Source organism: Chlorocebus sabaeus, chromosome 12 (genome assembly GCF_047675955.1).
Source record: "Chlorocebus sabaeus isolate Y175 chromosome 12, mChlSab1.0.hap1, whole genome shotgun sequence".
In the NCBI taxonomy this organism is placed as follows: Eukaryota; Metazoa; Chordata; class Mammalia; order Primates; family Cercopithecidae; genus Chlorocebus; species Chlorocebus sabaeus.
In genome coordinates this window covers 12693509-12710447 of record NC_132915.1, presented here as the reverse complement: position 1 = coordinate 12710447, position 16939 = coordinate 12693509, and the positions used below count along the sequence as shown (strand labels likewise).

The window sequence follows — 16939 nt, the reverse complement described above, 5'->3', positions numbered from 1 at the left end:
ATTTGCCTTATTTGGGGAGAATAGATATTTAATGACATAAAAAGTATTTGACAAAATATTGTTAACATTAAGGTCCAGCACATCTTCTCTTTGACTAACCCAAAAATACTTGGCCTTGAAGTTACTAAGTCATTACCTTTTGTCTGTGACCAGATTGAAAGATGTTATAGGCTACAAATAACAGCAGTTCCAGGAGTGGCAGTAATCAATTTCCAGTACTCAAAAGAGGGAGAGGAAGCTGGTTCCAGCACTCCTCCTTACCTGCCCCGAGCTATGTTCATTCAGGAGTGAGAGATGAGGCAGAAAAACCTGTTTTTATGCACAAAGCATCCCCTGATTGAGTAGTCACACGCCTGGAAGCCCCTTATCACTCTTTGTAATAGGAGAATTCTCTTCTTCCTGGATGTGGTCATTGTCCAGCCACAATGACTCCAGGTTCTTCTCCAAAGGGAAGATTTTGTGGACATTGTTTCTTTTTCTCTGAGACGGAGTCTCACTCTGTCGCCCAGGCTGGAATGCAGTGGCGCCATGTCGGCTCACTGCAACCTCCGCCTCCCAGGTTCAAGAGATTCTCCTGCCTCAGCCTCCTGAGTAGCTGGGATTACAGGTGCGTGACACCACCCATGGCTAGTTTTGTATTTTTAGTAGAGAAGGGGTTTCACCATGTCGGTCAGGCTGGTCTCGAACTCCTGACTTCGTGATCTGCCCGCCTTGGCCTCCCAAAGTGCTGGGATTACAGGCCCTATTTTAAACCTCCTGTTACAGATACAGCATGTAATAAATAAATAAATAAGGTCTAGCTATTCCTTAAAGTTTACAGGTTCATGAATTTTTAAGGAACACATCAGGAAAAACTGCTGAAACAAAGCAATGGAGCGTAGGGTGTGATGAGGAGGTCTAGGAGCCCCTTCAATATTTAATGCAACCGAAAGCCTCTGACAACTAATCATCTCTTAATGGGGCTTGCCCTTTGGCCTACAAGTTTCTAAGGGACTAGAATGTTTGGCTTCCAAATAAGTTATCACTCACTCACTGAGTAAATACCACAAGCTGAAAGTGGCCTCCCAGGCATCATTGGTCTTTGCTAGTTGAGTTTAGAAGGTCCCAGATTGGCATTACTCACCTCTAAATCACTAGCAGCTTCAAAGCCAGAGAGGCATTTGCTTTGGGTCTGTAGAAAGGCTCCTGTCTACCAATGTGCCTCTCAGAAGCACAGAAGGAAGATGACAGAGGGAGAGTGAATTTTGGTGGAGTTATGATCCTTTGGGGGAAGTAAGAGACAAATGAGAAAAGACTAAATGTGACACTGTCATTTGTACTAGGTCTGGACAAGTGAGATTTGAGAGGAGGATTCTAGGAATGAACAGGGAGGGGCAGTACGGAGAAGAATGGATATAGTAGAAGAGAAGGGAAGAAGATGGGGATGCAAGGAGGATGATAAATGCATTTTCTAAGAAGCCCAATATAATGGGGAGAGCTAACCTGTCACTTCCTCTCTCGTCTCCCAGTATACCTGGAAAATGAGCGGTGCATTCCTCATTAACTTGTACCAAGGATAACAAACAACTCATAGGAAAGAACCTAGCCTGTCAGCATGAAGAGACGTGGGATAGAGAGCTGTCTTCAATACCATTTGGTCGCCAATTCATATTTACATTTGCTCAGCAAATTCCTTAATTTCCCTAAATTCCAGTCTTCCAATTTCAAAAAACAAATTGTTCGTTAGCCACAAACAACTGAAATTTTTCACAATTTACCTCCTAATGACCACAGTGTGTACTTTGAATTTATTGGGTAAGAAATAAACTTTATAGTCAAACTAATTAGATGTGTCCATTCTGATTTAAATATAAAATCTTTGATTTCTAATGCAAGATATTTACACCAAGGGCCTTTTAGTATTTTCTTCAGGATTTACTGTCTTGAAATACCTTTCAAACAGGTAGATTTAAAGAATGTTCAGGCCTTGGTATTTTAACTAGAACGCAGTTGTTATTTTTCTCTACATATCACTATCAAAATTATGAGGTGTCATAGAAATAAATATTAAGGGCTAAAAGAAGAGTTCTTTTCTTGATAAATTTTAAAAACAGGGTCCATTTTTTTTTCAGGTTGATTTATTTTAGGCACTATGGAATTTGTTTTTGGCCTTGTGCCTCAGACATTGTTCTGATTAGCTTTGCTGGTTTAACCAAGTTGCAGTGATTTAGCAGCCCTGATGGTCATCTGGTTTTTAAAATTATTTTTCCCGTAGTTTAACTTCCTTCTTTAGTCTCTCCTAATTTTCTCCAGCCTCAGAAGAGATGTGATACTAGTAACTATCTTTAGAAAAATACTCCTTTATGTTATACATAATGAAGTCTTCCTAGACTTCATTCCCAGACATAATAATTCCAAGTCTGCAACGTGGACACTCCCCCTGTCTACTGTACAGGTGGCAAACCTAGACATGGGATTTCTTATACGACTTAGAGAGCCTTTATACTCCTTGTGAACCACAGTAGATTTGGCTGCATTTTGAGAAGTTATGAATTTCTTATTTGTAGCATCAAATAGGTGAGACTGTTTCCATCCGTCTAATCTAAGGCTTGGTTCTATCGAGAGTTTACAGAAATGACTGGAGAATGTACGGGAAGGTAGTGAAGACTGATCTCTTTCAAGAAACACATTGAGACAAATAGCAGTACTCACGAGGAACCCACTGAAGACATGGTATGCTTACCAGCCTCTGCCTCGTCTCCCACCAGAAAGAACTGAATTGTGTACATCTCTCTTGAGGCATGTGATACATTAGGCAAAGGAGTTCCTTCTGTGTTCCCAGAGCTACACTAACAGTTCTAGAACCATCCCTGCACTGCAGCAGGGAGGGAGGGTTTTTTCTTGAAGTGGTGGGACTTGAGCTTGCCTTTAGGAGACCTTTGGGAAGTAGGGAGAAAGGGAAGAAGATCAAACTTTCTAAGAGGCATGAGTCACTTGGCCCTGGATGGGAAGCCACCTAAACTTGCTGGCTGAACACAGTGTGTGTGGAGACTGGAGAAAGCAGAAAAGCAGAGTGGTCCATCCTAATGAATACAGGTTGTCCAATGGGGAGAGGTTTGGTATGTGGCTTTAGGTAAACTACTTAAACTCACTGACTTTTAGGGGCATTACTTGCACTATCCAGGCAAGTCTATGTCTGCTCTAGAGCATAACCGTTGGGTTCAAGCGGGATAATTGAATAGAAATTCTTTGTAAATGGTGAAGACTGAGTGTTGATGGATGATTATGGTTGTGCCGAGGTGGTGGGTGACTCTGGAACCACAGCGTTTTTGTGCTGGAAGTAACCAAGAGCTGCCCTAACTCTTCACATTTTACTAATAAAGACAGAAACCAGACCTGAGGGTACCTGCTCAAGCTGGTTAATAGCAGCACAAGAACTAGAACTCCAGTCTCTTGGGTTGAGGAAAATAACAATTGCAAGTCCAAGTCAACTCTCCAGATAACTGGGTTTCTCATCTTGCACCAGATCAACCTGGTGAGTTTAGTGAAGACCATGAGACCCCATTCAACTTAATTACTGGAGAGTCCCTGAGGCCCCACGGCATATCAGGCTGAGAGTAGGAATTCTGACTCCCAGTGTCATTCCTGGGATCACATTCCATCTCACAAATATTTAAGCAAGGGCATGAGGGCAAGTTGCCAAATAGTACGATACAAAACAAATGTCTCATTGTGTTTGTTGCTGCGCAGTGTGTTGTTTGTGTGGTCCAAAACCCATCAAGTGACTATAACTAGAATGTGACAGTAATTTGTAACAACAGTGACTTTTTTTTGCGGGGGGAGGGTCTGCTTTTGTGACATGCTTCAAAATTCTGAGAAAGGGTTGCAAAAGAAATGTTCAGAAATGTTCTAAATAGGCTTAGAAAACTTGTGAACCCTGTCTGAACTTTTATTAGATTGTCCCACCACTCACCCATTTGACATCTGAACAAGGAAAGCATTATTTATAACAGCATGCATGAAATCCCAGAAGGGATTCTTGAAAGAATTAGAGTGAAAAATCTGCCCCAAAGAGACAGCAAGCAGAAAATAAACGATCAGTTGAGAAAACATGTAAATCAAAATGTGAACCTTTTGTTCTCTCTCTCTTCTTTAGAGGAAACAAAAGCTGTTTCTTGGCCATTAGCAATGCAGGAGAGAGAACCAGCATCAGATTTTCTATCTTGCATTGCCAGTGACAAAAAAAAAAAAAAAAAAAAAAAAAAAGGTGCTGCTGTCAAAGGAGCCACTTGGTTATGGCCAAATGAGGAGTTCAGGAGAGTGAGATATAATGATTCTTCTTAACGTCTCCAGAATGGCTGCTTCTCGTGGAGGAAGTGAGTGAAGGTTCCAGAGAAGAAAGCCACACCTCAAAAGCATTTAATTCTTTAAGACTTAGAAAGCACTTTCACAAATGCCTGCTCCAGTAAATACCTCCCAACAACATTGGGAGGTATACATTGGTGCCTATATATAATTATTACACCTTGGCCACAGAGACGTTTGGCAACTAGTCAAGGTTACCCAAGTAGGAAACAGGTGACTGAGCTATTGGAAACCAGCTATTGTCATCCACTGCATTGCAGCTGTGAATGTCCAGGTAGATATGGAAATCCTGAGATCTTGCTAAATTAACACACCCCTAAGTGTATTTTTAGCTGTCTTGTTCGAGACATATATAAATGGTTATCTCTCCCACAAACACACATTCAAATAGTTTAATTTACCAAAGTTAAGTTTGTTCTTTCCTGCCAGACTCCTCATATACTTTAATAAGGCTCAGTCCCCGATGGATCTCCTTAAATCGAAGAGGGTTGCAATTCATAGTACATTTGACACATTTGATCTAGGAACTTCTGGGATTGCCAGCTTTTCACATTTTGAGGGACTGATATCAGAAAGAACACCATGCTGGGTCATAATATCCCAGTCTCTTGTTACTCCCACGCACCAACTACAGACTGATTATAAATCTAGATTCTAATGTCGATATTTTCATAAAAGAAATAACTATGTCTTTTTCACTAAGAACTAGGCCCTCTCACTCCGTGTAACTCTGGGATGAAACCCTCAGAGCCATGCATTTGTCCACTCTTTTAAGCCTTTTCTCTTTAAAATATTCTGTAAAATTCAAGGTTTCACACTTCTAAATAGCTCTTGCAGGAAGGCTCTTTGCAAGAAGTAATTCATTCCTTCCCACAAAAGAACGCCACTCTTAGTAAGTTCTACACTCCTTTCTAAGAGATTAGCAGACACTTCCCTTTCCTGGATGTTAAAACAAAACAACACAACTCAGACAGCATAACAAGACCAGGTCTCAGTCTTTAGTATGAGATTCCCACTTCTCTAAGCTACTTTGACCACTGGGGTCCTATTTTATCTAAAGAGAAAGAACAGCAACACCAAAATGCACAGTGGAGCTGGTTGTACCACAGCAGTATGCTGAGATGAACAATGATGATATGAGCTCTTCTTTATAAGGTAGGAAGAAGGTGAAAATGAGAGCGGTAAGGTTAAAAATAAGATGTATAGCAAAAGGGATTGTTTTTCTCTTTGATTTCATCTTACCCTTTTTTGTTTTTTTTTTTTTTTTGCATGTTAGGTAAGCAGAATAAGGCCATGTTTGTATCTTAAGAGGTCCCCAGAAAATGCTTGCTGTGTGGATGAAAATGGTCTGTTAAAATGTGTAGACCTCTGTCCTATCTGCACCACTTGCTGGAAGTGTCACCCCAGGCAAGGTCCCATAATTGCCAGGAGCAATTTCATCGTCTGTAGGCTAGAGGAGCCACCATGAGTCCTGAGTTCTTTATGGTTTGCTCACGCAATTAAATGGCACCGGACGTGTGTAGATGTTTTCTAAACTATATGGTACATTCCAATTATGGTTTCAGAGAATGGCAAGGAGACTAGAGATGCTTTATTCTAGGGGTTAACAATCTTTGAAAATGTGTGTGCCAAAGTGCCCAGCCTTTACTGGCACATAAACAAAACGGTCATTTGCCTAGCTCTGCAAGGTGGCAGCAGCATCCCTGAATGGTCCAAAGCAGTCCTCTCCTTGCCACTGCCATGTGGGCTGCCCAGACCTGGTGGGATCATTCTACCCTCATACTGCAAGTCCTCCCAAGCATCTGGAAACATCAGGTCCTCTGTGTATATCAGCAGATTCCCTCTCCCAAAGTCCTAGGTACCCAGGGATCACAGAGTCATGAATAGGGCAGATATTCACCAAGACAGAAATGCGCTGAGATAGCTGTACCCATGTTTACCACCCACATCCTTTCTGGTTGGTCAGTGTCTGTGCTACACTGATTGCAGTTTGAGTATCGACCCTGAGGGTGACTGTTGCCACCACCTTCAGACATGAGGTAAGACCATAAGAGAAGTCTCTGTCCATTAAACACTGATGACCTGTCACTGCTGATGGAAGAGAGAGGAAATCTAACACCAATGAAACCAACTTAGCCTTTATGAGCTTTATGTTTATTAAAAGCTGAATAGTAAAGATGGTCACCTGAGCCAGTAGTTTTTGTCCCTATTTGTCAAATTTGGATGCATCATACAGAGAAGAATGAAATAAAATACCCTCTTCCTTTTGTACTCTTGTGCTTTCTTTGGTGCTAAGAACATCACTGGGAATCACCAAGCGTGTTAGACATCTCTGACACTTCAGCCTCTTGGGTTCTGGGGTAGGGGAATATTTTTCAGGTACTGTTAGTTTATTTTCTTCCTTTAATAAATACTAACTGGATATTGAGAATTAGAATTGGGCAGAAACTCTATGCACCATTACTCTATAAACTCAGGACCCAGAGTTGTTACAGAGGTCCAACTTTTTGCTGTAGGATAAGCCCACCTGCTCTCTGGTGTCAGGCACACTGTGTAGCCTGGTGGTGCTGGGGGGTTACCAGGATGAAAAGCGGAACTTACCAGCCACAGGACTACTGTGCAGAAATCTGTTCATGGGTTTGAAGTCAGGCATCCCTGACAAACCCAGAAATGAGCTTCTTAACTTTCCTCCATGAAGTAGAAAGTCATATACAATTTTACTTTGTCAAAGAAAGTTTTCTTTGCCTGTACTAATGCAATTGCTATCTGATGCCCCAGTCCCAGTGTTTTCATTAAAATGGGCATTTAAAAAAAATGTATTTATCTATTGTGGTAAATAATCTAAGGAGCAGTGCCCTGTAATAGAGGAAAGTCCTGAGCTTAGAATCCAAAGACCTGAGTTTTTGTGTCTGTAAGCAATCCGAATCTCACTGCCTTATCTGTAGAAGGAGAATAATAATGCCTGACCTGCCTATCGCTGAGTGATGGTGGAGGGGTTTGAGTCAGCATCATGTACACATAAGACCTGAAGGCAGAAGGAGGCTCTAGCCTTGCCAAGGAAGTAGAGTCACTGGTTGGTCATTTTGGATGCAGAGCCCCTGTTTGTTCTCCTGGTCAAAGTGATCTTGTTAATTAGAAGATTGAGTCATCCTCCTAGCAGAAAGTTCATGTATGTGTGTGTAGTTTTATTTATCCAAGGTGATCATCTACCTAATCATCATCCCTGCTCCTATCTGATTTTGAGAGAAAGAATTGCAAATAATATATTTTTAAATGATTTGGATCACTCTTTGCCCTCTGTCTCTGTTGCTTGAGACTATGAAGAAATCATATATCCCTTATGTGTTTATAAACAATTAAAACTATAAAGTGCAAATAAGGAAAGCAAGCAGTGTTCCCCAGCATCTTCCTTCCACACCTGGTTTTGGAGTGACTGATGCCTCCCTGTTGATCCCTTTTTCTCCAGGTCGGTGGCCACACGATGCTGCCCATTCGTTGGATGCCTCCAGAGAGCATCATGTACAGGAAATTCACGACAGAAAGTGACGTCTGGAGCCTGGGGGTCGTGTTGTGGGAGATCTTCACCTACGGCAAACAGCCCTGGTACCAGCTGTCAAACAACGAGGTGTGCAATGGGTCTGGCCAAGACCCTCCCGAGGGCTGAGATCCCAGAGGCTTCCATCAGCTGGGGCCTTGTTTTGGGTTGGAAGACCATGTCAGGATGTTATCTTATGGGGTTTTGTTGGCGGCAGCACTTCCCAAGTAGCCTGCTATGTTTCTAAATTTCATGGTCAAAGTATAGTCACTCTGAGAAAGCAAAGCACAGCACTCGCTGATATGTCCTTGCTCCTCTGGTGGTGGGACTGAGGAGTCACTTTATGCAGCTCATCTGATAAATTAATAGCAGATGTAGCATTCCAGAACCCATACAGTCCAGCGAGTTCTTTAGTATTGTTCCAACGAAGTTTCAAGGTCCTTTCCCTTTTGAATATTTCACCAGAACATTAACTTCTAGTGAAAAACTCAAACGTTTTGTTTTTTCTATTCTTACTCTTGCAAATATGTTTATATTTGAGGCACAGCTTCTTGGTCAGACACCCCACATCTTTTTCAGATCCACGTCTGTCTTTTTAATCCAGTTCCTTTATCCAATAGCCTGCGAGGTTTCCTGTCAGTCAGTGCCTTAACACACAAGTGACTCATGTTCCATCTCAGACCAATAAAAACCACAACATGTGGGAGCTCCAGTGTGAGGTTTGGGAGCATTCCATATAAATTACTTTTCCACCAGTTTTGTGAAATCAGAGTGGCTTGGAAAAATGGATATAAGCCAATCAAATTAAACACAACATAAACTAACCTATAATAATTGTTCTCTTCCTTCTGAGAAAATGAAACCAAGAGTGGGCTTCTTTTGTAAAAGCCCCTCTTCTGCTGTTTCTTGCGCTAACATTTCTTTGATGTGCGTTGCTTTTCCTCCTGTCTCATCCTATCTTTGATCTCTGTCCAGGTGATAGAGTGTATCACTCAGGGCCGAGTCCTGCAGCGACCCCGCACGTGCCCCCAGGAGGTGTATGAGCTGATGCTGGGGTGCTGGCAGCGAGAGCCCCACATGAGGAAGAACATCAAGGGCATCCATACCCTCCTTCAGAACTTGGCCAAGGCATCTCCGGTCTACCTGGACATTCTAGGCTAGGGCCCTTTTCCCCAGACCGATCCTTCCCAACATACTCCTCAGACAGGCTGAGAGGATGAACATCTTTTAACTGCCGCTGGAGGCCACCAAGCTGCTCTCCTTCACTCTGACAGTATTAACATCAAAGACTCCGAGAAGCTCTCGAGGGAAGCAGTGTGTACTTCTTCATCCGTAGACACAGTATTGACTTCTTTTTGGCATTATCTCTTTCTCTCTTTCCATCTCCCTTGGTTTGTTCCTTTTTCTTTTTTTAATTTTCTTTTCCTTTTTTTTTTTTTTTTTGGTCTTCCCTGCTTCACAATTCTTACCCTTTCTTTTTAATCAATCTGGCTTCTGCATTACTATTAACTCTGCATAGACAAAGGCCTTAACAAACGTAATTTGTTATATCAGCAGACACTCCAGTTTGCCCACCACAACTAACAATGCCTTGTTGTATTCCTGCCTTTGATGTGGATGAAAAAAAGGGAAAACAAATATTTGACTTAAACTTTGTCACTTCTGCTGTACAGACATCGAGAGTTTCTATGGATTCACTTCTATTTATTTATTATTATTACTGTTCTTATTGTTTTTGGATGGCTTAAGCCTGTGTATAAAAAAGAAAACTTGTGTTCAATCTGTGAAGCCTTTATCTATGGGAGATTAAAACCAGAGAGAAAGAAGATTTATTATGAACCGCATTATGGGAGGAACAAAGACAACCATTGGGATCAGCTGGCATCCGTCCCTACTTAGGAAATTCTCAGCAACTGTTAGCTGGGAAGAATGTATTCGGCACCTTCCCCTGAGGACCTTTCTGAGGAGTAAAAAGACTATTGGCCTCTGTGCCATGGATGATTCTTTTCCCATCACCAGAAATGGCGGCGTGCAGTAGAGAGCAAAGATGGCTTCCGTGAGACACAAGATGGTGCATAGTGTGCTCGGACACAGTTTTGTCTTCATAGGTTGTGATGATAGCACTGGTTTGTTTCTCAAGTGCTACCCACAGAACCTTTGTCAACTTCAATTGAAAAGAGGTGGATTCATGTCCAGAGATCATTTCGGGGTCAGGTGGGAAACCAAGAACTTGGAAAAGATAAGACAAGCTATAAATTCGGAGGCAAGTTTCTCTTACATTGAACTTTTCAGATCTCACTTCCCTCCGACCCCTAACTTCCATGCCCACCCGTCCTTTTAACTGTGCAAGCAAAATTGTGCATGGTCTTCGTTGATTAATACCTTGTGTGCAGACACTACCGCTCCAGACATCGTTCCCCTGATAGGTAGAGCAGATCCATAAAAAGGTATGACTTATACAATTAGGGGAAGCTAATGGAGTGTATTAGCTGAGTTTCAATGTCTCTGGGTTGTACGGTGGTGATGGGTTTTAATGAATATGGACCCGGAAGCCTGGAAATCCTCATCCACGTGGAACCCATAGGACTGTGGGAAGGGCAGAATCAATCCCTAAGGGAAAGGAAACCTCACCCTGAGGGCATCACATGCACTCACATTCAGTGTACACAGGTCAAGTCCCTTGCTCTGGGCTCTGGTTGGGAGAGTGGTTTCATTCCAAGTGTTCTCCATTGTCAGTATGCTGTCTTTGTTTCCTTCACTCCATTCAAAACGTCAAAATACAAAATTTGGCACAGCATGCCAACGGGAGGCTGTGCCCAGACCAAGCACTGGAAGTGTGCTTCTGGGCATAGTCACTGGTTTTGCAAAAAAGAGGGCGCAAATTTAAATAGAAATTTACAGCTATTTGAATGGTCAGATATACCAAGAAAGAAAAATATTTCTGTTCCTCAAGAAAACTTGCTACCCTCTGTGAGGGGAATTTTGCTAAACTTGACATCTTTATAACATGAGCCAGATTGAAAGGGAGTGATTTTCATTCATCTTAGGTGATGTTATTTCTTATTTGTTTCTGAAGGTGCGATAGCTCTGTTTTAGGTTTTGCTTGTGCCCGTTAATTACTGAAACACCTTGTTTTTCATTAAAGGCTTGGAAAGTCAATTCTCAAAAATTCAAAAGTGTAAATTAACAGAGAACAAAAGGAAATCCAGTAGCATCTGCAGTCAAGCGAGGGAGATGACAAGATGAACCTTATGTCCATTGAAGTTATATGCTGACCTATGAGAGATAAGAGTTGGGTCGTTTGTTCTCTTTGTTGGTGATTAAAAAAAAAACAACAACCCTTCAGAATACATATAATAACATAATGAAAGCCATATCTCCATGATATATACGTGCATGTATGTATCATATTAAGGGCCCATGGTACTGTTAAAACACTGTAGAACTCTGTGACGTAGTAAGGAAGGGGCAGATTTGTACAAAAACTTTTCTAGATTCCATCAGCGATGACCTGAAAACCAACACAGGTTTGTCATTCTGCATGTCTGGCCAGCTGCTCTCAGGGGAGAAGCTACAAGTTATTTATTTTATTTTAAGAGAACAAAGTAGGTAATAATTTAAGGGATCAAATTCAAGGAGGGCTGTGCAGTTTTAGAGCAAAGATTTGTTTAAGGCCAATGAGACTTTGGGAGCATCCCATTCCAGTTTTGTCTTTTTTTTTTTCTCTGAAAGAAAAAAGCAAAAAATAAAATAAAATTCCACTTATTCCTTCTGACAAGTCCCTAAAGGTCTTGAAATAAAAGGTTCTATGCAAGTGCAAAGTTTTATAGTTATTTATATTGCTGATTATTACTATTACTATCTCTGTTGTCTTAAGAGTATGTGCTGATTTCAGAGACATCTCAAATTGAAAGAATATCAGATTGCTTTTAAAGTAGCTGAATGAGCCACAGAATATCTGAAATTATTCATTGCTGTTCCTCCACCACCCCCTTTCTCATGGTCTGATTTTTAGAAGAGTAGCATCCTCGTTCTAAAATGTCATGACCACCAAATATGGCCTTCCATCAAAGTTGTGAAAACTACAGTATAACAGTGACAAACCTAATTCTCTAGCCCAAACCTGGTCTGACAATCATTTCCATTTAGAAGTCATTGAATAGTTTTCCAAACACTTTCCATGTGTGTTAGCCAATTATTTCTATTTTGTGTAGATGAGGACATTGAGACTCAGAGACCCTCAGAAGCATGCTAGAGGTCTCCAGCCTAGCTTCTGGCACCACTGGGACTGAATCCAAGTACTCTCACTCTGAACTTCATGGTTCTGTCCGCTAGAGACTCTAATATACAAACAAGCAGTTCAGGAAGGAAAGCACGCTAACACATTCACGAAGCAGTATATGAAGTTAGAAGAACACAAGGAAATACAGGAGATGACAAGCAGCTGAGATATTGTGATATGTAATCATGCTCTTCAGCTAAATTCAGCTAAATCCTTGTACACTGAACCAATGTCATAATCAGGCTTATTTAGAAAACACTTTGAACTATGCTATAAAAGATTATATCAGAATTCATATTATACATGTGTTCACATCAGCACTACCTGTGATATTTTCATGTATTTATATGTGTTATAAATACTTGATTTATACATATACAAATGCACATACATGGTGTGTTTGTCTGTTTATGTATAAATTTATAGGCACACAATAATAGAGATAATTATAAGTAGGGTGAGGTATGAATAATTTGCTTAAAATATGCTAAATAACCAAAACTGTTTAACGTCATGTTGCTGTTAGTGCTTCCATTCTCCATGTGGGTAGGACTACATCACACTTTTCAACTCTGTGCAGTACTGCATGGGTGGAAGACATATTTAAGATAATGTGCTTCCCAAAACAACTGAATAAAAGCCATCCCACTACACTGAGTGCTTTCTCTGGCTCCTTGCAAAGGAAGATACTTTTTGTAAAGGTCCAGGAAAGGAACATTGCTTTCTTTTTGTCTTTCAGCACATTTGTATTATGCTCACCTTGTCTTTGTCCCACTGTGACCCCTTGACGCTTGAGTTCAGAGTTCAAGCATTCCAAATGTAAATTGGAATGTTGGCAGCCCAGTGTCTCGAAGGCCAATGATGAGCTGTCCAAGACCCCACAGTGAGATGAGCAACTCTTAGGAATTCCCACATCCGAGAGTGAATACACCAACTAACAGTATAGAATGTTGTCCTTTCCAAAGCGTCCTGACTGCAGGATTACCTGGTCAAGAATGGACTTTCTTTGAATCTTTCTTTTTGCAAATTGGACAGCCTGTAATACCAATACCATTGTTGTATCTAACTAAATAAATGACTGCATATACACACATACCCTCAATTTTCTTGCTTCTCCATTTTCTTTTTCCTCCCCGGTTTCAGGACTTTTATTTTCAATGTTGACCTTTGGTTTGGCCATATATCACTGTTACAGGAAATCTCATGAGAGGAATGGCTAGGGACCCAACTCTCCAAATGTCTAAGTTAGCAGTTACAGCTGATTTTTTATGATGCATAATTGGAATGTGGAGCCTCTGAGGTTGTGGTAGCTTGTACATGAATTTCAAACGTTATTCTAAAGAACGAGGGGTGGGAGGGATTTACAGTTAGAAATGACAGTGCAGGAAGGGGCATTTTCTTGTTGTCAGGGCTGGAATGAATCACTGCTGCTCAAGTCAAAGGTTCTTGAATATGCTTAGTTTTTGCATTCCCCCCCTTTCTTTTCCTTGACCTTTATTTATTTAATTATGTATTTATTTATTTATATACTTTTGCTCCATTCATCACAAACACAAAGCAAAGCAAAAAAAATTACATATATATATATATATATATATATATATATATATATATATCTGTATATGTGTTGTAGGCAAAACACTGTGAATTTCACAACCACCACCAAGCAACTATATTGCCATCTTGACATACGTCTCAGGAGACGAAATGAGAAAAGATGGGGATGTCATTTTTTAGTCTATGCGTTCGAGGCCAGGTCCATGTTTATTTCTTTCTTTAGTCTATGCATTAATGAAAATGATCCTGAGTGGAGGTTAGTTGAACGTTCAATGTACTGGAGCAAGCATCATAAAAGCTGCTAGTAGCCGTGCGTTTGAACAGGAAAAAAAAAAAAAATTAGGGAAAATGAAATGTAAAGGCCTGTATCTTACAGCTTGTATATCTTCCTATTGCTTTAAAAATGTATAAAACAGCTGGAAATGTTTTAAATACAAGGTCTTTGAATTAAATGTGGCTTTTAAATATGTAATCCCTTGACACATGACCAAATTATGGTGAACTATAGCTCCCTGTGTTCTTCAATCAATCCCTATAACTTACAAATCTGCCTGGAGATGTGGACATTCAGCGTTCGCTTCTGTATCTGGAGAGATGTTTGTATATATCCAGGCCGTACACACACATTTCCATATCTCTCTGCAGATATATTTCCCCTTCAATTGTGACCTGGTATTTGGAACTCTCCTTTTCATTTGGTTTCTCTTCCTTTTCATGTGATGTCTCTGTGCTAATACCAGTTCTTGTTTTGCAATCTGTTTTGAGGTCCATTGCTTTACTAAGACCCACTGCATCTTGGCTGATTTCAAAGTGACACCTGAATACAGTGTTTAAAAAAAAAAAAGTTTTGTTTGTAAATCATGTGACCAGCTTCTCTCAACCTGACATGGAAAGTCTCTTGTACTACAGTGTATTTAATAAAAATGATGTCTTACAATAAATAACATACTCTGAAAGAGAGACTAAAAATGACATGATGATTACTTTTTAAAAATGTATAGAATTTCCACAAGCATGGTGTTCTCTTTATTCTATATGTATATATGTCTGGTTTTGGTTTTGGTTTTGTTTAAAGACAGGGTCTTGTAATGTTGCCCAGGCTGGAGTGCACTGGCTATTCACAAGCATGATCATAGCTCACTGCAGCCTCAAACCCCTGGGCTCAAGCCATCCTCCTGCCTTCGCCTTCTGACTACCTGGGACTAACAGGTGCATACCACTGCACCCAGCTATATGTATGTATTTTTAGATAGGGTCACTGCAGATGCCTGTAGTGCTCATTAGTTGAAGGTAGTGAGAGTAAGTGGTTAGTCATAGACATAAGTTTCCTGTCGGATCTATCCATAATTCTGATATTTTCAACTTACACCTTGGATAACTAGAACATGACTGTCAATTGCTTTACTTTCTGCAACAATATAAATGCCCTATCTGTACTGTCCAATATGGTAGCCTCTACCCACATGTGGCTAGTGGACACTTGAAACATGGCCAGTGTGACCAAAGAACTGAATTTGAATTTTTAGCTAATTTCAATTAGCTTATATTTAAATAGCCACATATGGCTAGTGGCTTCCATGTTGGACAGCACAGAGCAAGAAGACACAATTACCAGGCTTTTGAAAAGATTAAACCTTAGAAACATCCCAAGAGATTAGTGTATCATGGCACCCTAGGGTTGGGGCCGCTTTGAGGATCTGAATGACTCAGGAGTAGAAATAACTGAATTAAAAGTGCCACTCTCTTGGCCTCTCTTGCACCAGTGTTTCTGAAATCATAGTGGTGGGGGAGGACAAAATTAGAGTGGCTTGGCAGGGGTCCTATAGGCTGTCTTCCTTACCATCAGAATGGTCTGCCCACATTCTTGTTCTCAGTGTTTCACAGTCAGATTTCCCAGGGTCTGCCTCCTCTCCTCAACCCTCTAAGAGGCACACCAGCATCTGGGCAACATTCCTGCCATAGGCTTGGCAATAGACGCTCCAAAACTCAGAATCCTCAGAAACATTGCCTCCTGAATCCCTCCTCTCAGTGATGCAGATATGTTTTTCTTGAGTTAAAAAAAAAAAATATGATCAGGTGAAAACTCAGGAGAGACTTGGAAAATGCAATGCCATAAAAGGGGCAAAGCAACTTGTCCAAAAATCCAAATAAGGTTATATGTCCCTGTGGAATCATAGTGTACATCCCCCTCAAAGAAACTGTGGATTGAAGGAGGAAGTTTAACGACTAATGCCCTGGCCAGCCACAACCCAGTGTGGACTATTAAAGACCCTGACTTTTACCAGACTACATTCGTATATTCCTATTATTGGTACAATTATAATGGTATCCATTTAAATTCCAAACCTGAAGTCGTGTCCCAGAGCCCTCTCTTGCTTCCTTGTGTATCCCATCTGGCCTTCCCTCTTCAAATACTCCTTCCATGCACGCATGGAAGGTGCCTATTTTCTTGGATGAGAAAAATGCTCCTGAAGTATTATTATTAATAACATCATTAGAACAGACATACTTACTTTTAGAATAAATCAACCAACAAAACGAATCCTTCCTCTGTGTCAGGGTGTTATACATGTGTATTAGTATCTGGTGGCTGCTGTAATAAATTGCCACAGACTAGGTGGCTTAAGACAACAGAAGTTTAATTTCTTACAGTTCTGGAGGGCAGAAATCTGAAAGTAAGAGGTTGTCAGAGCTGCACTCTCTCGGAAGGCTCTGTGGGAGAATATTTTCCTTACTTGCTCCAGCCATTGGTGGCTCAGATGTTCCTTGCTGGTGGTTACATCACTCCAGTCTCTGCTTCCTTGATCAGATTACCCCAAATTACCTTCTCCTCTTCATATGTCTTCTCCTCTGGGTATCTGCTTTTTTCTTTTCTTTTTTTAGATGGCGTCTCGCTGTGTTGCCAGGCTGAAGTGCAGTGGCGTGATCTTGGCTCACTGCAACCTCTGCCTCCCAGGTTCAAGCAATTATCCTGCCTCAGCCTCCTGAGTAGCTGGGACTACAGGTGCACACCACCACGCCCAGCTAATTTTTGTATTTTTAGTGGAGACAGGGTTTCACCATGTTGGCCAGGATGGTCTCAATCTCCTGACCTCATGACCCACCTGCCCCAGCCTCCCAAAGTGCTGGGATTACAGTCATGGTGAGTATCTGTTTTGTAAGGATACATGGGATTGCCTTTAGGGCTCACCCAGAAAATCCAGATAAGTGCCTTCTCTCAA

General features: G+C 41.0%; 1 protein-coding gene across 5 annotated transcripts in view; it reads left to right on the top strand.

Annotated features, from left to right (window-relative positions):
* NTRK2 (neurotrophic receptor tyrosine kinase 2) overlaps positions 1-14707 on the top strand; it is a 369088-nt gene extending 354381 nt beyond the window's left edge. For all 5 annotated transcript variants that reach the window (XM_037998574.2, XM_037998577.2, XM_037998575.2 and 2 more), the window contains 2 exons: positions 7811-7969; positions 8855-14707. In XM_037998574.2, the coding sequence (XP_037854502.2) occupies positions 7811-7969; positions 8855-9040 (345 nt within the window). In that variant the 3' untranslated portion in view covers positions 9041-14707. The remainder of the gene's footprint in view (positions 1-7810; positions 7970-8854) is intronic.
* Positions 14708-16939: the final 2232 nt, after the last annotated feature.